The sequence below is a fragment of the Mya arenaria genome, chromosome 10 (genome assembly GCF_026914265.1).
Source record: "Mya arenaria isolate MELC-2E11 chromosome 10, ASM2691426v1".
In the NCBI taxonomy this organism is placed as follows: domain Eukaryota; kingdom Metazoa; phylum Mollusca; class Bivalvia; order Myida; family Myidae; genus Mya; species Mya arenaria.
Genome location: NC_069131.1, coordinates 801,875 through 824,985, shown reverse-complemented (window position 1 = coordinate 824,985; position 23,111 = coordinate 801,875). Strand labels below are relative to the sequence as shown.

At 33.7% G+C, this 23,111-nt stretch overlaps 2 protein-coding genes across 2 annotated transcripts; both read right to left on the bottom strand.

Annotated features, from left to right (window-relative positions):
• Window positions 1-740: 740 nt before the first annotated feature.
• On the bottom strand, window positions 741-9,994 carry LOC128205396 (uncharacterized). Its single transcript, XM_052906980.1, has 4 exons — window positions 9,632-9,994; window positions 6,931-7,015; window positions 6,714-6,742; window positions 741-3,122 (listed from the first exon to the last, which is right to left on the bottom strand). The coding sequence occupies exons 1-4, from the start codon at window positions 9,785-9,787 to the stop codon at window positions 3,009-3,011; spliced, it is 384 nt and encodes a 127-aa protein (XP_052762940.1). The 5' UTR covers window positions 9,788-9,994; the 3' UTR covers window positions 741-3,008.
• Window positions 9,995-16,361: 6,367 nt separating this feature from the next.
• On the bottom strand, window positions 16,362-21,608 carry LOC128206333 (uncharacterized). The gene is made up of 5 exons (XM_052908718.1): window positions 21,559-21,608; window positions 21,097-21,267; window positions 20,520-20,604; window positions 20,317-20,345; window positions 16,362-18,738 (listed from the first exon to the last, which is right to left on the bottom strand). The coding sequence occupies exons 2-5, from the start codon at window positions 21,241-21,243 to the stop codon at window positions 18,625-18,627; spliced, it is 375 nt and encodes a 124-aa protein (XP_052764678.1). The 5' UTR covers window positions 21,244-21,267; window positions 21,559-21,608; the 3' UTR covers window positions 16,362-18,624.
• Window positions 21,609-23,111: the final 1,503 nt, after the last annotated feature.

Genomic DNA, 23,111 nt, shown 5'->3' with positions numbered 1-23,111 from the left:
TATTAAATAATATGTCTTCACACGGAAGATGAAGAATTGAAGCGGTATTGTTTGTGTTGATATTATTACAAAATGGTACGACAAATCTAATTTGTTCAAGTCTAACTACTTGTTGAAAATAAATTTAACGTTTTTTTTTTTTTGAAGATTTGGTTAAACGTGATTTAAACTCTGTCCCTCCGTCATCTATCAAGCGTGACTTAAACTCTGTCCCTCCGTCATCTATCAAGCGTCGTGACTTAAACTCTGTCCCTCCGTCATCTATCAAGCGTCGTGACTTAAACTCTGTCCCTCCGTCATCTATCAAGCGTTATCTATCAAGTGTGACTTAAACTCTGTCCCTCCGTCATCTATCAAGCGTTATCTATCAAGTGTGACTTAAACTCTGTCCCTCCGTCATCTATCAAGCGTTATCTATCAAGTGTGACTTAAACTCTGTCCCTCCGTCATCTATCAAGCGAATTTAAACTCAAGTACAACATCTATAGTCACACATGAAATAAATCGACTGACGCCATATTTTTACACATCAAATGGTACTGTATAGCTACCAAACCATAGAATATGCACGGTTTGTAATGATTTCATTTCAAACAAACAGAAGACTTGAAGCTTTAAATTAATCTCTCAAGCACTGAGCGTTGACAATCTAATCTCTTTGGAAAATGACTGATCGATGCACGTTTTGTGAAATTTGCAAACAATTATAAATAACAATCAATACAGAGAATAATATTTATTATAACTATATATTAATGATATATACGGTTTACAAAAATGCAGTATGCAATAAGAATAAGTGTATATTTGTGTTCATAGTTTATAACATAAATAGCAATAGGCCAATGAGAGTACATCAATGACATGCATATACAAACATCAAGCAATCAATCGTTGGCCACATACATATAAATATGTGCATATTACTAGGATACAAGATAATAATAAGTCATATACTGTGAACAAACAACACATGTAATAACAGTAGCATGAGTAGAGCGCAGTTACAAATCTTATATATGTACGAGTATATGTTCTAACATAGCAGGTATTCGAGTATATATGACATGTTCTAACATAGCAGGTATTCGAGTATATGTGACCTGTTCTAACATAGCAGGTATTCGAGTATATGTGACATGTTCTAACATAGCAGGTATTCGAGTATATGTGACATGTTCTAACATAGCAGGTATTCGAGTATATGTTTGTGTCATCTGTCAGCTTCAATTTCTAATGATAAAGGTTAAAGCCGCGTTAATGATTTTCAAAATTTTGCAATATTAACAACATGCAAGTATATTTGTAATTTAAAATCTGCCAAAAAATCACATCTTTGACCTTTGGATGAACAATTCCGTCCCGCAGTCCAGTTCTGTACATATACATCTTGGAGTGTCTGTTTCAATTCACAGATAATTTTATTCAACACTTTGAAAGAACTTAGCTTCATACGATACTAATTACTGTAATATGTCCCTAACACATTTTGCCCATATTCAAGTGAAAGTTTTATTAGCATATTCAATTAGAACATTGTCAATACACACCGAACATACAAGAAAGCAATAATAACAACAAAATAGAGTGAAATATCAATATAAACTAAATATGAGATCATTTGTTCTACATTCTATCTTAAGGAGAAAGGTATCATTTTATGTGAAATACATTTAAACGTGAACGTTTCGTAAGCAAATAATTTATTTAATCTGTATACCGTTTAACTTTAAACCTGTACTAGAAAAACGTATTTTCCTGGGAAAAAATTCATGATAAATGTCTTACACATACAAACATGTTTTAAGAATTTTAGTTGTTCTCTCTTGGTATCGAAATATTGTCCATTGAATTATAAAAAAAAAAATGCATAAGGTTGAAGGAAAATAATGTTTTGGGTCAGAAATAGACTAAACATATAAAAATAAAAGTCATCAACTGATAATTGGAAGGAAATTGTTTAAAAACATTAACATTTCATTTTTACATTGTCCAATATGCCTTACAATTTGAAAACCATATACATGTTGGAGTGGCCGTCTGTACTGCAACAGATAGGGCAACAATTGTCGAATTACTGCAAAGAACAACGGTTTCAAACTTTTAAAACGAAACTGTCCGAACATGTACTGAGCAACACAGATCATGAGGAACATTAATGAGTATTTCAAGCATAAACAGAATTATATGATGTTGTTATGACCATCAAACGCAACAGAAAAGTATAAACTGGCACCAAACTATAAACAACAACAACACAATACATTTACAAACAGTTTTACAGACATAATTAAAAAAGCTAAAACTTAAATGACTATAAATATCTACACTGATGCTGGTATTTAAAAGTCCGCAGAATTAAATCAACATGAAATATCCAACAACAATATCATTATAATTTCCACAAGAGCTTAAAATGTTATCCTCATTAAATCCAAAATTTTAAAATGTTGGTGGAAGTTGTTTTTTTCTCAAGATCAGAGAAGTTTGCCCTTATATACCGAACTCCAGAACATACTACAAACATCCTCCAGAGATTTTTCTCAAAATCTATACGAATCATATTTATTCTTAACAAAACCTAATTAATGCATTCTTAAAATATAACAGGAGAAAAACATAGTTTACTTTATGAATCTAGGTCAACCAGAATGGAACAAGATTTTAAAACAATGAAGAACTGAATTTGAAATAAATATTTGTCTATAAGTAATAATGATAAGTGTTGCACGTGTCTCAGGATATTATTGTTCCGTCGATCTTTACCTGTAAAAAATAATGAATGTTAATGTGTCTAACAATAAGTTGAAAGCAAATAGAAATACAGGTAATTTTTTAAGAAATAAATAAATCGGATTTATTAAACATTTTTAGATCCAGTGCAACATCCTGGATGTGTGTGGGATGAGGTTGGGTTGAGCTCCTATAAAAGCCTTTAAATTACGCTTTTAAACGTTCAAAAGTTTCTTCGAAGATGTTTTTGTGTTGGCCATTTTGAAAGTAATCCGTCAATCCAGTGGAAGACTTGCACGTGACATGCTGGTTGCCAGCACATGACTGCCAGAGAGGTGGTAGCCAGTTTCTGAAGTATCGTCTGTGGGTTGACTGGTCACTGAGGATGTCTAAAAATGGAACATACATCGTTAATTTCGTTTCACAATACGGACTACCACTATCGACAAATGTATTGGTATACGTGTTTGTGATAGGAAGTCGCTATTAAAGGTTGAATAAACATATTCTTTTAAATGTTTTTTTCTTCTTTTATTAATTTCTAATTGCCGGTTTATAAGTAGAATTAAACACATTGCACAACGAATTAATGAATGTCTAGATAACATTTGTGTACATTTTAAAACTAAATAAATTAGTGCCAACGACCTTTAATGAATAGGTATAAAAATCTTTATTTAGTCAGATTTAAGCGTAAGTAAGATAAAAGTCAGCTTGATGTCTACTTTGTAGAAAAATCGAATAACTAGGAGTTGCAGGATTAAAAACGAGTTTCAGTAAGAGGGAGTATTGGAAGAAGGAAGGAATATTTTTTGTAACATATCTACATACTGTTTTAATCATTGGGAAAACCACATTAATCATCATATGATTGTCCTAAATGTTGTGAAGTATAAAGAACGGATGTAAAGACCCATAAGCTGCGCCATTAAAAATGCAATGTAAAACATTTTCGTAATTTGAAGTGGTAAAATAAAGACAATTTTTAGTATATGAAAAGCTACAGAAACCAGCCCAGTAGCCAAAGGTTTAAACATTAACCCCATTTAATGGCACAGGATAAACGCCAAAGACATTTAAAAGAACACAAAAACAAACAAAAAACACAAACAAGAAACATGGAACAACAGCACAGAACTCCACAAACAACACAATGCATATATACACAAGTATAAAACGATGAGAATTAAAACAAAATAAGATATACAGCAGGACTTAATCATGGGTCTTTACCATTGTCCCAATATTGACACAACTAATAATTTAATCTTTGTCATCATCGCATGTGTATGTTAATGCTTTACAGATTAAATAAGTTTATATTCGAACGAAGCGATCACATAACGAAAAATGTTATCGAACTTTTTCAACATCGCAGCAGAAGTTGTCAACATTTAACTCTACTTTTTAAATTAGGTAAACAGAAAACCTACTTGTTTATAATCCCTGAAAAGAATCTCCATTGAGGCGAATGACTGGATTCCATTCCCTTGTTAACTCCTGAATACCGGTTGCCAGGCAAGTTGATTCGTCGGACCTCCCCGTTCATCTTAACTATTAAACGGATTCCTCTTAGTGGTTATTTCAATTTTGGAGACAGATCGAAATCAGGGGGAGAAATATCTGGTGAGTACAGAGGATGATCAAGTACTTCCCAGCCATATCCCTCCAGTAGCACCTTTACAACCTTAATTATGTCGGTTGACGCGCTGTCGTGCAAAAAAGCTGTGTGCTGTAAATGAGTTCTGAGCGCTTGTGGCGTAATGCTGGAAGAAGTATTGTTCTAAGATGCATCTTGTAGTACTCTTTTTTTTACTGTTTCACCCTATGTGATGTCAATACGCCGCGAAAATCATATGCAAATAGCATCATCATCTTGGAACAGTTCTGACTTCGACGGAATTTTAACAGCCTTGGCGAGTTATTGGTGTTACATTCGCTTCTCTGTCGCTTCAGTTCAGATTCAAAGGATCGCATCCAATTTTCATCATTGCAGCATTTCATCGCCCTCTTCATCTTACCTTTGTAGGAGAGAGCGATCGATATTCACACGTCCGGGTTTTCCGTTTCTGAGAGCATTGGGATACCAAGCAAGCGGCGATTTTCCTCATTTGCAAACGTTCAGTCAGACAGTAATATGTCGATTTGTAACTTATGTCCAACTTATAAGCTTTCTCATCGCATGTGTATCGTCTATCAGTGTTAGGCAGTTTTGCTTCATTTTCATTATTTGTCGCAGACAAAGTCCTTCCGCACAGGTGCTTGTTGCTAACGATATTTCGCCCATCATTAAACTACAGCACACATCGATTGATAGAACTATATATTAGTAAAATGTCACATGTAAATGACGTCACCTTACGTAAGTTTTCCCGCGCAAAAGATGCACAAGATACTGGTCAACAATCGTGTCCGATATTTTTACCGTGAATTTAATAATGAAAAAAATCACGAGGTAGGGCTCAGTTATATTTTACTAAACCTCTTAAACGAACAAAGGTTTGAACGCAGATGTTCGTTTTTGACACGTTTCTGATATCGGACAGAAGGTTAATAAGATGCCTCCAAATGGTATTTTCCAACCAATACTTATCTGTTCGATTATATACTGCCAAAAGCCCAGAGTGTTTGGCTAATTTGATAAAACATGCATTGGTTTAAATTAAGAATTTAATTAAGTAACACACATATAATTGCATGTACTGCAGTGCTATATTTTTCATTTTTTGTTAAATAGTGTTTCGTTACACAGGACAGCGTGGCAACCGTTTTTTGCTCATGAATGGATACAATACACATTCATCTATACTTGTTAAAATTTGGTAGACACAGGACCAATGCCCCTAAACTAGAAATGGGAAAACATGATCAAGGTACTTCCATACATGAAATGAGGAAAAAATACGCATACTATTTGATAGGTTTAAACATATATAGAGAATTGAATGGTACCAATAGAAACAAGGCTTCGGAGTGCATAGGGTGTTTAGCGTGTGTTTGTCACTGTAACATAAAGAGGCAATAAAGAGTGTGATAAGCAATGCTACATTTAGAGTCAATCCGTTTTAGTGTGTTTTGATGTGCGGGTCAATTGTTTATAGAACAAAACAGAACAGAACAGATATTTTATTAAGACTTGTAGAAAGTTCTTCGTCTTCTTAACTACAAATGAATAATAAATAAACAAGCACATGGTATGACATAGGTTATACATTATATGAAATAGAATCATAAATATATTCCAAAATATATATTCAAATCAGGTGATGATGAACAAAACTATTATAATTATAAATCAATTATACAGAGGCAAGACTTTACATCATGTTAAGAGTTTGTATGTGAATGGGTATTGGCGGTTATTGTGATTGCGTCGAGTTGATAGTCTTTTTTAACGTGTCTTACACATTCGTGTGTCTGTCGGTCTGTCGTGAACGAAGGAATTTACGTTTTATTTTGGGTACTGTGACTTGCCAGGCAGGCTGAGCATTTGTATTATACATTGTTTTCGTATATATCTCGACTTATTAACTTTCTACGGAATTAACGACGACCGGAGCATTTGCACGAAGTTGTGACTTTTTCGGATTTATGGCACTTAAAGTTGTATAAATACCAGTGTATTTCAATTATTAGGGGAGTTGTAAATTTGAATCATAACATTCATGTGGATTATGAAGTTTTAGAATAGTGTCTTGAAATTGCAAATTTATATAAATAATAAAATTAAAATGATTTTTGCTGGAGGTGTGATTTATTTATTTATTCATCATAAACCAGACAAAAACATGAACTCAAATTTCAATGTGGTGATAAAAAGTTGTTCAGTCTAATCATTATGTTAACTAGTTTCAACGAGGAATTTGAAATAAAATCGCCACACGGTCTGTCATCAGTCTGTCTGTTTATGACTCAAGATCCCATTGACAGTTGGTGCATTTATAAAGCGAACAAATCTTTTTAAAAGATGTACTACGTACCACAGTTTTCATGCCGTTGTCTTTAGGATCTGAAAACCAAACAACCAATGCGTAATTATAAGAAGTTCAGCGTGATTGTATACGGAGACTTCAAAACAACCAATAATAAAGTTACGACGTAACTAATTAAAGCAGTGGAAACCGCGACTTTTACAAATCAATTCATTGTGTTCAAAATATTATTTCAACAAAGCATGAAAGGCTTTTTTATGTGTACCTCTGCGGCCTGGAGTTTCCCTTAAATATAAACTGCCAATCTTAGCTTCCAAACATGTACTGACTTTCTTAGTCAGTACCAGGGCCTGAAAAGTGAAAAAACGACCCAGTGCTAAATGTGGTATTCATTTTTGGTAAAGGATATTCAGAAGATCGCAACATAAGTTTGCCGATTGCTATGAACTGATGATGTTGACTATCATAATGTATATGTTAAATACAGTCGGATAGGATTTGAGGGAGCTGTAGGACGTTTTCATTATCTGGCAGGAGCCGCTGATTTGATCTGGAGTCGGCGTTCTGTAATCAAAAGGCATAATTTGATTTAAAGCATTAACATACTCTGCCTTGCAATGGATTCCCCTGTGCACTGCCATTACAGTAAATAAAAGTCCTTAGGATTTGTTTGCTAATGTTTCGCTTTAAAAAATACAATTTCGAACCAGTGTACCATCAAAATGCATAAATTGGATTTACTGTGTTTTTATCTACAGAATTGACCTGAACAATGAGGTTGTGCATGTGTTTTAACTGATTTAAAAGGCACGTCATGGATGCATCGCATGGCGTGGGTCTGGGCGTCTGCGAGCCGCTGCTTCTTTTGGGTCAGTTTCTGCGCGGCAGCAGGCACATGCTTGAACATTCCATGGCACACTTTGCTGCTTACAAATACAATTGTGTATTATTATTTGTGTCTTAATGCTTTTTAATACTATTTAAAACAATACTTATTTTATGCACAACATCAAAGACTGAAATGAAGCAGATGTAATTTACCAGCATACCAAGTGTGAGATACCTGGATACAAGCAATCTTCAGTTATTGAACAAAATTAGATTTTTAACTCACGGCCTTGTCCTTTGTCAAACTGACGTAAAAAGTAAGGGTCATGATAATATGTTAGGGACCTCTGTTAAGTTCGAGGTCACTAGGCCTAAGCGTTTTTAATTATTGATGGGAAACTGCGTGTGTTACGCTTAAGGTGACAACGGCCTTGAACATTGACCAACTAATCTCAGAAGCAATAGGGTTCATCTGCTGACCAACCTGACTACAAAGTTTGATGTATCTAAGCCATAGCGTTCTTCATATATTGATTGGAATCCAATTTTCAGCTTATGTTTGCCACCAACCTAACCTTTAATCCACTGACCTCAAACTGAGCACGGTTCATCTGCCAATTATAACCAAGTTTAAGGTCCCTGAGCCAAAGCGTTCTTCAGAAATTCAATGTGAACCGATTTTCAACCGAATGTCAACACGACCTTGACCTTTTACCGATTGACCTTAAACTAATAGAGTTTATAGCATGGCCATGACCATCCTACCGAGAAAAATTAAGGTCTCGGGCTTAAGTGTTCTATATAAATTGATCGGAAACAGATTTTCAGCTGAAGGTTATCTTAATGTCACCACGACATTGACCTTTGACCAACTGACCTTAAAGGCTATTTTAAATAAGAAAAAAAACGAAACCCCCTTTTCTGAATTTTCCTATTAATCTGGTCCTAAAATTTGTAAAACAAACTATAAACCAAGCTATACAAAACCGTAGCCTACGAGTTTGGGAACAAGAGATTAAATATCCAATAAATGTGTCCAAAGGTTTTTAGGAACGGTTTAAGACATATTTTTCTTGTATCTTGATGTTTCTTTTTTCTTTAATTTTATACAATTGTTTTTTTTATAAAGATTGTCTTTTATCAAACATGTTTTAGTTTTATTTTACAATAATAATGTAGGCTGGTATTTTTTATCACGTGACCCTCTAAGATACAACATTGAAAACTATTCTATACTGACATCACATGAAAACGGGGTTATTTGATATTTGTGATCATATGATATTTGATAAGTCAGCTATGTGATTGTGCAATGTAACGCGCTTATCATTTGTATACATTGTATGGCGTATATCATTTGTAATGATTTATGTAGTGTAGTAACCAAGTATTTACAGCCCATAGTAATGTGAATTAAGCATTATTTCACAGCTGAATAATATTCTTAATATAATTATCTTTGGATCCATTCGCAATGATCATTGTGATTAAACAGAAGATATGATAAAGAAGATATTTTTAACTCGCATGAACTGATTATCACGGACACTGATCTAAGATACTTATAAATAAATATCCATACAACCATAATAATAAATTGTTTGAAAAATAATAAGTTGATACTATCCATTCTGTCTCCTTAAATAGGATACCAAACTTAAGAATTGTTGAAAGAAATAGTTGTTTATGGCATATCAAAATCTTAGAATTGACCATTAAGCGTAATCTTCACATATGAGTTCATATTGTTAATATCAAAATCAAAGTTCATATGTTTACCCGTATTTCCAATATATTACCTTTAACTAATATCAGTTATCAAATGCATTCATACACAAAATAGAATATTACCATTGTCTTGGCTATTTACTTTGATATGAAATGCTCAGTGACTAACTACTAACTCATGACGACAAATAACTACATACGCCAGTATTGAACATAGCCAATAAAGCGATAGAGATCATCGATACCCGGATAAGCCCTTAAATTCGTAATGTATCGTTGCATCCATTGGACCCGTTTGTACACCATACAGGATCAGGCTAATATTGTTGGAATATACTATGAAAAAAATATCTTGTGCGACATGAAAATTACAGGTTTAAACTACGTGACATCATTTGTCTAAACTGTACCTTTCGATATAAATCCTCTGATTTGTTTTTGTCGTCACGGAAACACTTTTCCCCCTCTACATAACAATGGCCGATGTTCACTATATTCTCGTAGAAATCTTTGCACAAATCCTCTGGCGGGATATTTCTGTCGGTATTGTCTATTCCACTGGCCATGATATTCGCAATTCAAAAGTTGAATCCCGTACACATGTAATTTAAACTTTTATGAGACACAACGAATTTTAATATCTAATCTCATCTTAGGAAGAAATAGATACTAAAATTGGTACCGAAAGTTTGTATGCATAGCTAACTCTTTAATAGACATTTTGTTAAATCAAAACAACGATACTTAACTTTCTTTATATACAAACATACTTCCTAAACATTTTTATACAATAATGACACATGGGGCCTTAGGATCACGATGAGGATGTAGATATCATGGACAATGAAGGAAGTAAATACCTATCTACTTGATAAATTTTGATTGTACGCAATTGCCCTTTGAGTTTATTATCGTCTGAACAGGCCTCCGACATACCACGGATCTATGAACAATTGTTTATTGGGTAGATAGTTTAGCTGTTATTGAGGAGGTTGATGTTGCAAATAATAAGACAGCTGATGATAATTAAGGTGCCAGTGCGACGGTTTATGTTGCAAACTGTGAGACAGCTAGTCATAATAAAGTTGTCCATGCGATGGCTGATATGGCAGAAAGTGGGACAGGTAACGATAGTTATATTAAATTAGAAGGTAGAGGGACAACTAGTGAGACAGCTGATAATAGTTTAAAGGTCAATGAGATGGTTGATGAGGCAAATAATAATGATGATGATTTTAATTTAAATAAGGCGGTTGATGTGTGCATATAGTGAGACAGCTTGTGATTGAGAAAACTTAAATGAGAAGGGTTTTGGAGAAGAAATGCGACTGAAAATATAAACAAATAATAATGCAAATGTTTATTTTGATGCAAGCACGGATGAGAATAGGAACCAGATATGTAGCATTGAAAAGAAAACACCACTCGCACTTGCATGTTTAAAGGGATACATGCTACTAGAAAAGACAATGGAAAACGATGTTTTGATTGTGAGAGAGTCACACCAAAAAACATTTTTGAAATATTGTATGATCGAAAATGGTAAACTAAATGGAAACTATGTTTCCGGTGTCAAGAAAGATTCAGATACAAGACTCGGTATCACCTTGCAAGTGTCATTGCTATTGTTTTTATTATTGTTGCTATTGCTACTGCTTTTGTATTCCTGGAAATAAGAACAACAGGTATTAACTTGATAAAAACACTCTTTGCGTAATATTTTTCTTGTTTTTTTTTTGTCGTGAAATATTTTCATAAGACTTATCTTTTAAAAAATTGAGCTATTTAATGCAAAAAGAGTTAATGCACTGTTGATTGTTCGTTTTTTTATCTATACAACTTGTCACATCAGTGGAATGATTGGGCCTTGAAGGAATCTTTATTGAAGAGGCATACTTAAACACTGCTACCCTACCCTTGTTTTGTCCTTTCCGCTTTGCACTAATGGCCATACTCCTGAAGCTAAGATACCATTGGTTATGCAATTTAGCTATTTGTAAATATTGTGCACTTTCTTGATATTATCTACTATATGCTGGTTACAATGAGCACATTCACGTTTATGCCAGAACTCTTGCAAAAGTCCTAAAGAAGTCTCAGGTGCAACTAATACAGAAAAAAAACTGTGGTAAAGATTTGGAAGCCCGGTACTAATTGTCTTTCAACCTCATTGTAACCAACATATGGTAGATTGTTGCCCTCTGCACACTCTATGTGCAGTGTACTAAATATGACCAATACCTGACATGGAACCATAGCCAATAATCTTGTTCGGTGGTGACGATGGCCAGGGCACCTTTACTCGTTAACTTATAATAAGTCGTCGCCCTTCAATTTAGATGCATCATGGAAAATGCATTGTGTGGTAAATGAACCATGATTTTTTACCGATTTATAAGGTTAATTATTTTATAATTACAAATTCTTGAAATAATTTTCACGATTTCTTACGTGTGAAATGAACGAATGAACTATAACTACAGATATGACTAAAATGAATACCATCATGTTCAGTATTATCAGGGAATATAATTTCATATGCGGCATTTCCTTCAAGCGGTAACGCTCTTGCCTTTCAAGCCTGGGCACGCAGGTTCAATCCCGATCACGTAGCTTCCATAGCGATTGGTAATACAATTATTTCTTTACCCATTCGCCCCCTATTGCTGTTTCATGTAGGAAAGTTGTCTGTGAATTGTGAAAATACCTGTACCCCTGAGCCTGCCATGAACCGTTTGAGAGGGGTATCTGAGCGCCTCAAATACTTTTTTAAAACTTTTAGCGTGAAGCCGAACGAAACAAATAAGAACACATTACATCTCGAAATCATCCATTGTCATTGTAAAGTTTTGTGTTGGTAATAAGATGTTTGAATAATGTCAAGTGTATCGAAACATGATTTGGACATTTATCTCATAGTTAACTTCCCCATAGTTGAATAAAAAAAGGATCAGTGCAAGTTGTTTTGGAGAATCACGCCCGTATTAAAGCATTACTAGCTTTGGACTTGATAAAATGTTTCATGGCAATCTGCAGTTACTGTTTAGTGGATAATTTTAAAACAAAGTATTGGAAGCTCTGTAGCTTTACTGTATTTAGTAACACAGTCAATTACCACTACCACAAATTTTGAAATGAGTTGAAAGTGTTTTAAATTGCTTGATTTCGTTATTTATGTATTTCACAACATGCATATACATGTATATATTGATATAATTCAATATAGTTGGCATAACATTTTAATACGAGGGATTGTCCTGAAAATATATTCTAAGTTGTAATTTAAACGGACCAAGATGGCCTAATAAATATCAAGAATACCATAATGGTATAATCATTCACCAGAGTACCACTGCTCTGAAGATAACATCGATTAAAGAAAGTGCGTTTCGTTAAGAATTATTTTAAATATTAATTGGTCCAACAATCCTATTGGAGGGGACTGAATATCAAACACTACATATAGTATGTAATATTCGATTGATAAATTACAAGAATTTAAGGACTCTAAGAGCTATTTTAATGGAAAAATAGTTCATAATAATGTACACAAATGAAGATGAACAGAACTCAGTCCAAACGTGTGTGTTAGGTAAATACATTCCTATGTTTGCAACTATATTCGACAGCAAACATCCAACAGTGCCATTAGGCACACAACGATAGCATACAAAACACCACAATGCCGTCACATTAGCCAGAAACAAAACAACAACGAAAGTAAATGCAATCATGATTAAATCAAATGTTTCTATTGACTTGTACAACATGGAGAATTTCACAATTGTATTTAAAATTTCAATCACACCAAGATGTGATTTTTGAATGTTTCCAATTCTGACGTTGTCCTGCGGATTTTGCGAAATGGAAATAGATATAACTTGGAGCCCATCTACAGTTTTGTCAAAAACAAATTTACTACAAATACGAACACAGTTTGACTGTTGTCAAATGTACATTGTAAGTCGTGTAACTAATGATTTTACTATCAAAACAACAAAAGTAACATATTAAGATAAGTTCATGTTGTTCAGATTCGAACTTAATATCCTGCATTGTACTGTTTAAAAAAACAAAACATCAGCTCTAATCAACTGATAAAAACTTATCTTAAGTATCAGTTGAATAAACATACTGGCATGTGATATAGTTATTAAATGTCCGCAAAAGCCTCTTTTCCATAAGCGCTCTTTCCAGTTTCATTAACTTGCTCCCAGGCTTCAACCAATCTTTTGTTGCCTTTCCCTTCTCCGACTGGGGCGTGGTCGCACTCCCCGTGTGCCCAACTGGGGTTATTTGTTGTGTGGTTGGGAACAGATAACCTCACCGTCTGAAAACACGAACATTTATGAGCAAGATTGTTGTGCATCGATTAACATGAATATGTTTTACCAAGTTCTCCATCTTGAGTACCCAGTATGTAAAATGCACAAAGAGTAATTCATCAATATCAATCAAATAGCACTTTGGACTAAATATCCCAAACCTAACACAGCAAAATATTCTATGTCGATGCAGTAAAATGTATAGTCTTTGGTTGTAAGCTTCTGTCTGTACAATATGTTTTTAAATTAGACGCCAACATATGAAATGTCGATCCATTTGAAAGAGTATTTTACACAGACCTAATGCTCGTCCATGCAATTGCACCAGTTCAACAAAAGGTTTTATGAGGTGCACCTTTATATAATTTAGAGGTGCACCTTAAAATATTAAGACGTGAGATTCTGAATAAAGAGGTGTATCAACCAATAAAGTAGAGGTACACTTCATTATTTCAAATTCACCGCTGTCTCAACAATTTTAACCAAATCCTGACCTTGACGTTTTGAAAATCCTAAAATGCATGGTCAATATACAGCCCGGGCCAGGTTCAGTACTCATTTCAACTTTTGACCTTATCGTGACATTGACCTTTAAGTTACAGACCTGTGTCTTGTGTCAATAACGCCGCCTAATAATGGGGAACCTTCATGAAACGTTGTTTTTTAAATTCCTAAAATGCATGACCAAGATACAGACCGCTCAAGGCTCTGTCCGGACGGACAGGCGAACACACATACAAGACACCATAATCTCGCTCACCGCAGGCGTACTCGACAAAAATGTTTTTCTTTACCATTATTCTGAAAGTTCTTTTTAATATGATACTGAAAAAAACCTATTTTCTAACCTTTATTTGAAAAAGGCCATCATTACAAGTCTCTGAACATGGAAGAAAATGGTAAATGATATATTTTACCCAAAGCCGGAAAGATTCGCCCCCTTTCACAATAGCCACATACACAAGAAAATTTTGAAAGGAAAGGAATACTATATCAGAAAATGGAAAGACAGAAATTGACATAAAATGGTGGGACTGGTGGATTTTACTAATCCTACCAGTTGTATTAGTTTTTTTTTTTAATCTGGTGAAACGGGTTAATTAACTTTGAAAAAATTGCCCTTGTTAAGGCATTGCTATTGTCAAGGCTAAATTTAGGTTATTGATTATTGCAGTAGCTTACGAATGGAGAAGCTGCTTCTGACATTTTAAACGGTCAAAGAAACAGGGAAAAAGGGATATATTTTAATGTTTTATCACTAATGAATATTTTTGAATACTTACAACTTCTGATTTGATTATACCAATGAGTTAGATGTTATCATCCCCAAATATTATATATATATAAATACTGTCACAATAATAAATGTTTATGTTTATGGTACAATGGATGCAAGCACAATAAAAAAAAATTAAGTTGTGTGCCGAACTAGTTAAAATATGCTCACGTTGCTTGTACAACGTCGGCTTCAGTGGTAGATGAAATACATCAGATAAACGTTTTTCACAGATGTATATATTACGACCTATCCATACTGGAATAATTCTAGGTCATGGGGGAGCTTGTCAATGATCAAAACATAACACTCCTGATTGTGGGACGCTTTGCTTGACCGGAAGAGATGATAACGGTATGCCGTTTATCAGAAAAATGATTTGTTCATCTGAACAACAGTTTATGCCTGCCTAAAGCTTCAGGGTTAATCCAAGCATACCATATTCACCAAGAGAGAATTGTGTTGCACATTAAAAACGCACTAGAAGTGGGAAACATTCGGGCGGCGTGAATGCCACACCAATTCAAATTATTTGTTCTACGGAATTTCGACAAAAAAGATAAACGAGCGAGCTGGTTAGGTAAAAATAATTAGGCAAATTGATCATTTACCAACAGCGTGATTTGATGCATCATTGCTTTGCAGCAGAGCGGGGAAAACGTTGGCATATAGGTATTTTAAGTAGTGCGTCTTCATTGGAATCGTTTTTCAAATTTAAGGTGAAATATAGAAGCGGTCGGTTAAAAAAGTATTGTTTGTTTTAACATTATGTTCGAAAAAAGATACGGTAAATCTAATTTGGTAAAGCCTTACTACTTTTTGCAAATATACTTTAGGTGTCAACTTGAAGAAGTGGTTAATCGTGACTTTTACTTCTTCATAACCCAATATATCAAACGAGTTCAAAATCAAGCGAATCATCTATAGTCACACACCAAGTAAATCGACTAATACCATATACCTTTTAGGTATCAATTGGAACTGCCTACTGAATAGCCAGAAAGTCTTATTACGTGTACTGTTTCTAATAATTTTCATTTCAAACGAACAAAACAATTGTAGCTTTAAATTACTCTCTCAAGCACTGAGCCCCGATAATCCAAACCCTTTGGAAAACGACTGATCGAAGCTGCTGTTGGAAAGATACTTATCTTTTGTCTCTTCATTGCAAAACAGCAAATTGGTAATGCTATATTTAACGGATTGACTACCACGTTTTGCGAAGTTTTTAAACAATCAATAACAACACCGAGATCAAAAAAGAGAAGAATGTTTATTATTAACATTAATGAGATCTACGATTTAAATGGAAAAAATATAAATAAAATAATAATAATAATAATAATAATAATAATAATTATTATTATTATTATTATTATTATTATTATTATTATTATTATTATTATTATTATTATATTAATTATTATTATTATTATTATTATTATTATTACTATTATTATTATTATTATTATTAGTATTATTATTATTATTATTATTATTATTATAGCAATGATAATGATAGAGCAGTAAATATAAAACCCAGGTATATATTTTGTACATAACTCTCAATAATGAGGACACACTATCAAAAAGTGATATTCATTTTTATTTATTTTCTCGCTTTATATCCCTATATCTCCCCTCTACAATATCGGCTTAACTTATTGCTATTAATAAAATATAAATATTTTTCAATTGCAATATCTTGTTTCAAATTGACATAACACTGTAGCCTGTCTGCATTTCTAACATTTGTATACCATTGATGTTAGTAAGTATTATTTAACCTTCTAACAACAGCTTCTATCTGTATATTCGTAACATTATCACAGGTAAATGAATAAACAAATCCATGTTCATTTAACAACTATTTCAAATTAACTCCGATATAAGTGTGTATATGCTAGCATTTTACAAATTTCATACCAAATAGGTTATACATAAGAGACTCTGGATAATATTTGACCTTAAACCAGTATTTGAAAAATCGTATTTTCCTAAAGAAACTGTATGGGAGTCTAGCCCATAAACAGTACCATTGCATAATTGCTGCCTAACACATACAACTTTTTAAAGAAATTTAGTTGTACTCTCTTGATATCCAAATATCGTTCGTTGAAATATAAAAAATCTGCATCAGGCTGAAGGATAATAAGGTTTTGGTGCAGTAATGGACTAAACTATAACAATAAAAGTTATCAGCTGATAAATTTGAAGAAGTGTGATTAGCTACATAAACATTTCCGTTTAACATTCTTCAATATGCCTTAAAAATTGACAACCATACAAATGCTGCAGTGGCCGTATGTACTAAAACAGTTAGGAAAACATTTGTCAAATTACTGCAAAGAGTGTTGGTTTTTGAACTTTTTACACGACACTGTTAGAACATGAACTGAACCGCACAGATCATGAGGAACATTTATGAGTATTTCCACCATAAACAACATTGAATTATGTTGTCATGACGACCAAACGCAACAGAGAAATATAAACGAGCAACATATTTAAAATACAACAGAACAATACATTTACAACGAGTTTTACAAAAATAATTTCAAAATAATAATGCTAAAACTTAAATGACTAGAAATAGCTACACTGATCCTGGTATTTATATGTCCACAGAATTTAATCCACATGAAATATTTAAGTCCAACAAAAATATCATAATAATTCCCACAAAATGTTGAAATGTGATCCTCATTAATTCCAAAATTTTGAAATGTTGGTGGAAGTTGTAATGCCATTTTCCCCAAGATCAGAGAAGTTTGCCATTATATGCCGAACTCCTGAATACACTACAAACATCCTTCAGAATTTTCTCTCAAATTCTATAAGAATCATGTTTATTTTTAACAAAACCTAATAGATATATTCTAAAAGTATAACAGGAGAAAGAACATATACTTTTATTAAAGCTCATTATTTAAAAGTTTAAACATAAACCCCAAAGACATAGCACACAAAAACAAAAAAATCACAAACATGGTAAATTTACATTTTACTGACCGTTCAAAGGCGGTACCTAACAATTCTTGATAAACATACCAATTATTTATATATACATATAGTATTTATGCACTGTGCTGTTTGTAGAGTTTTGTGCTGTTCTATGTTTCTTGTTTGTGATTTTGTGTTATATGTCTTTGGCGTTTGCCCATTGCCACTAAACCGGGTTTATGTTTAAACTTTTTGCTAATGAGCATGTTTCTGTAGCTTTTTGCATATATTTGGAACAACAGCACAATAGTTTACTGTTATGGATATAGGTCAACTAGAATGGAACTTGATTTTAAAACAATAAAGAACTGAATGTACAATAAATATTCGTGTATAAGTAATAATGTTTACTATTGCTTGCATGTGTCCCCGGATATTGTTGTTCAGTCAGTTATTTGTTTACCTGAAAACAAAATTGATGGTAATGTGCCTAACAATAAGTTGAAAGCAAATATTACTATGTGTAATGTACAATAAATATTCTTGTATAAGTAATATTGTTAACTATTGCATGTGTCCCAGGATATTGTTGTTTCGTCAGTTCTCTGTTTACCTGAAAACAAAATTGATGTTAATGTGCCTAACAATACGTTGAAAGCAATTATTATTATGTGTAAATTGTTTTTAAGCAATTAAGCAGAATAATTAAATTTTTTTAGATTCAGTGCACCATCCCGCATTTATGCGGCATTGGAGTTGGTTGGGAGCTAATATAAAAGGCTTTAAACTACGCTTATAAACGTTATTTTTTTTCGGAGATAAAATGTGTTTTTGTGTCGGCCATTTTGAAAGTAATCCGTCAATCCAGTGGAAGACTTGCACGTGACATGCTGGTTGCCAGCACATGACTGTCACAGAGACCGGAGCCAGTTTCTGCAGTATCGTCAGTAGGTTGACTGATCACTAAGGATGTCTGCAAATGTAACAAACATTTGTGTTTTTTTTTGTTTTTTTTATCAATTTCAAATTACCCGTTCATAAATATAATTAAACACATTGCACAATGGCTTATGAATGTCTAGATGACAAATTTATGTGCATTTGGAAAAATATCAAATTAGTACCAACAACCTTTTTTAAACCGTTATCTTTTATAATAATGGCGTTTACTTCACTTTTCCAAAATATATCTGTAACAAGTTAATTTCATTGTTGAAGAAAATTTTAAACGTAAATACCATTTAATGAGTCAGATTTAAGCGGAAGTAATATAAATGTCAGGTTTATGTCAACTTGGTAGAACAATCGAATAACTAGAAGTGGCAGAGCTAAAACGAGATTCAGAAAGAGGGAAAATAATAATAAATTGTTGTTATTGTTATCATTGTGGAAAACCATATTAATCATACAATCACTTTCATTAATGTTGTGTGATTGTATAAACAATGGATGTAAATGCCCGCTGGCTGCGCCATTGAAAATATCAACTTTAATACATTCCTGAAAATTTTAAAATACATATACCAGCATGAACGTAAGAAAATAAAATAAATGTTTGAATCGTTAAATAAAGAAAAGTAGAAAAAGGAGAAAAAAATAAAACGAGTTAAGCTATAGAGCAGGACTTGATTACTGGACCTCTGCATTACCCTTGTCTCACCCACTATAGACACTAATTATTTGATCGGACTTTGTCCACATCGCAGCATCAGTTGGCAAGATTCAAATGCTTATTTTGATGATGTAAACATACCTTTGACCAAAGTAATCACACACATAATTTTTTATCTGACTTTGTCAACATCGCGGCAAATTTGTGTCAACATTCAAATATTTTAGATTAAAGGAGAATAATTTTGTAGTTATTTTTCTTTAGTTGTCACGTTTTGATATCGGAGAAAAAGGTTGATAAGAAGCGTCCACGAGGTATTATCCAACCAACAGTTTGTGTATCCGTTCGCATATATACTGCCTGTGAGAAAGATTAAAGGGAGTAGAACCCAAGTGATGAATCATAAGTCAGTCTGAATATGCTGTCGTCGGTTGATTTGATCACAAAGTAAGGTTGAAAGGCCGACAACTTTCCATTATGTCAAAGAAAGAACTATCCGAGACACGCATTGCCGAGGCTATTTTTCGCTGACATAATGGACAGTTCGAGGCGTTTCACTTACTAAAAGCATGTACACAGAGTTTCACACTGTCACACCTATTGTGTGGGTCAGTGTGTGGGTCAATGGTACATTTAGACTAGGATTGTATGTTGTGAATATAAGTTTCATTATTATTATTATTATTATTATTATTATTATTAGTAGTAGTAGTAGTAGTAGTAGTAGTAGTAGTAGTAGTAGTAGTAGTATCAACTCTTGTTGTCAAATTAAAGGTTGTACTACATTGCAACTTCAATTAACCCGTGCTTGCTATTGTGATTGCCTAGAGTTATGTCGGTCGGTCTGTCACCAGTCTTTCTATATATTACTCAAGATCTCGTTGACAGATAGTACATTTCTAAAGCAAAGAACTCTTTTTAAGAAAATATACTAAGTACCTCAGATGCCATGCCGCTGTCTTTATGATCTGAAAAACAACTAACTCATTAATATGAAAAGTTAAGCGGAATAGTATACGAAAAATACAAAACAGCCATTTATACATTTATGAAGTAACTATTACATTTCCCTGTGTAAACCACGGCTTTTACAAATCAATATATTACTTCAATTGAAACACGAACTACTTTTTTCATTGTACCTTTGCGGCCTGCAGTCTCTCTTAAATGCAATTTGCCAATTTTAGCTTCCAAACATCTACGGAGGGTCTCAATATGGTGCAGTGCCTGGAAAGTGAACATACGGTTCAGTGCTTAATATATGGTGGCATATTACTGCCGTAAGATAACCTGATAGCGTTTGGGAATTGTTTCGTGTTAACCACTTAATTGTCGTGATAATTATCTAGCTATTTAGTTAATATTCGCGTTACCTTTTAGGATAAATATCCTTAGAATAAAAACAGGCTTGAAAGTGCCCAGAACTGCCACCTATAACCCTTTTTAACTGTACAACACTAACATGTTAACTAGTAATGGTTTGCGAATTCCAGAAAACAAGATCTAATAACCAGACCATACGCCAGTATTGAACACAGCCAATATATCATCATCTAAAGTTTGTAATGTATTGTTGTTTCCCTCGGACCCTCTCGTTCACCATATAGGATCAGGTTAATATTGTTCGAATATATACAAAATGAAAATCGTAAGCGAAACGAAAAATAAAAGTATGAAACAACGTCACTTCATTTATCTACATGTAGTACTAAACTGTACCTTTCGATATACTTCCTCCAACTTGCTTTTTTCTTGTGGGGAAACCTTTTCCGACTTTACACAACAAGAGCCGATTTTCACTACAGTCTTGTATAAATCTATGTCCAAATCCTCCGACGAGATGTGTCTGTCTATTCCACTGGCCATATCCAAAATTCGAAGACACGAATACTAGTAATTAAAATGTTTGTGTGACAAAACGGAATTTAAAATTTAATATCAACTGAGGACAATTGGTGCCGAAATAAATCATTAAAATTCCTTTTTTATTATATATTCTTATTGACTTATCACATTCACGGTTAAAAAATATATTAAATAAGTGACACTGCACGTGCTTCTTTGTATACAAATTAATGCGAAATAAACATACCAATGTCAAATTATGAAATTATAGGTTACGACAAGGAAGTTAATACCATAAATCTGACGTAAAAGTCATTGTAATACAACAAAACCCACTTATGATGCTGAAGTAAACATATTTTGTGTTCTGATAAATATGATATATTCTACATCCTTGCGCATTCAATGAATATCCTATTACTTTGCGTGTATCAATATATTTGGTTATAGACGCACAGAAAGCGACAAGTCTATACACCATCAACGTTAAATATGATCAGTTACTTGTGTAGAAAACGTACTAAAGGAACATGATATTATGAAAAATATATGAACATATTTAGAAGAGTTAAACTCATCCGGGTATATTCGACCAAAGTTTAAGAACCTTTTCGGCCAAGTTACCAGTTTGGCCAGTACCTGTCCGACAAAGTTACCAGTTTGTCCGGTCAAGTTTCCAGTTTGGCCTGTACCATTTCGCCAAAGTTAGCAGTTTGGCCAGTACAATTTCGGCAAAGTTTCCAGTTCGGCAGGTACCATTTCGGCCAGTAACATTTCGACCTGGACCATTTCGGCCAAGTTACCATTTTGCCTATTTCGGACAGGTAACCATTTCGGACAGAACCACCTCGATATGGACCATTTCGGCCAGTAACATTTCGACCTGGACCATTTCGGCCAGTAATATTCCGACCTGGAGTATCTCGGCTAAGTTACCATTTCGGCCTGGACCATTTTACTAGAGAATTCTAGGTCATGGAGGAGCTTGTCAATGATCAAAACATAACACTCCTTGTTGTCGGACGCCTTGCTTGACCGGAAGTGGTGGTAACGGAATGCCGTTTATCAGAACAATGATTTATTCATCTAAACAACAGTTTATGCCTGCCCTGAGTATAATCTACGAATACCAAATTCGCAAAGGGAGAATTGTGTTGCATGTTTAAACGCACCAGGAGTGTGAAGCAATTCAATGTTTTGTATTACGGATTTTTGAGAAAAAAAATTGACCGAGCGGGCGATGTGAACCTAATAAGGCAATGTTCTCATTTATCAACGATGTGTTCTATTAATCTTTACACTGCAGCAAAGCTGGGATTTCTTTGGCATTTAAGTATTTTAAATAATATGTTTTCATGCGGAAGGTGAAAAATAGAACCGGTTGATTCAATCGTATTGTATGGTTTGGCAATCTTCGAAAAAAATCCAAATTGGTGAAGCCTTACTACTTGCAAATAAACTTAAGGTTTCAAGGTTTTGAAGAATTGGTTGATCGTGACTAAAACTCCTTCATCTATCAAGCGAATTTAAAATCAAGTACAACATCTATAGTCACACACCAAATAAATCGACTGACACCATATACCTGTTAGGTTTCTAAACTACTGAATCGCCACAAAACCTTAGTACATGTATGGTTTGTAATGATTTCATTTAAACAAACAGTACAAAATTAGCTTTAAATTACCCATTCAAGCACTGAGTGGTGAAAATCCAAACTCGTTGGAAAATGACTGATCGAAGCCGCTGTTGGGAATACTTATTTATCATCTCTTCGATGCAAAACAAGATCGGTCATGCTATGTTTGACGGATTGCCTACCACGTTTTGCGGCGTTTTCAAACGAGAAGAACGAGATCAAATAGAGAGGAATATTTATTATTAACATT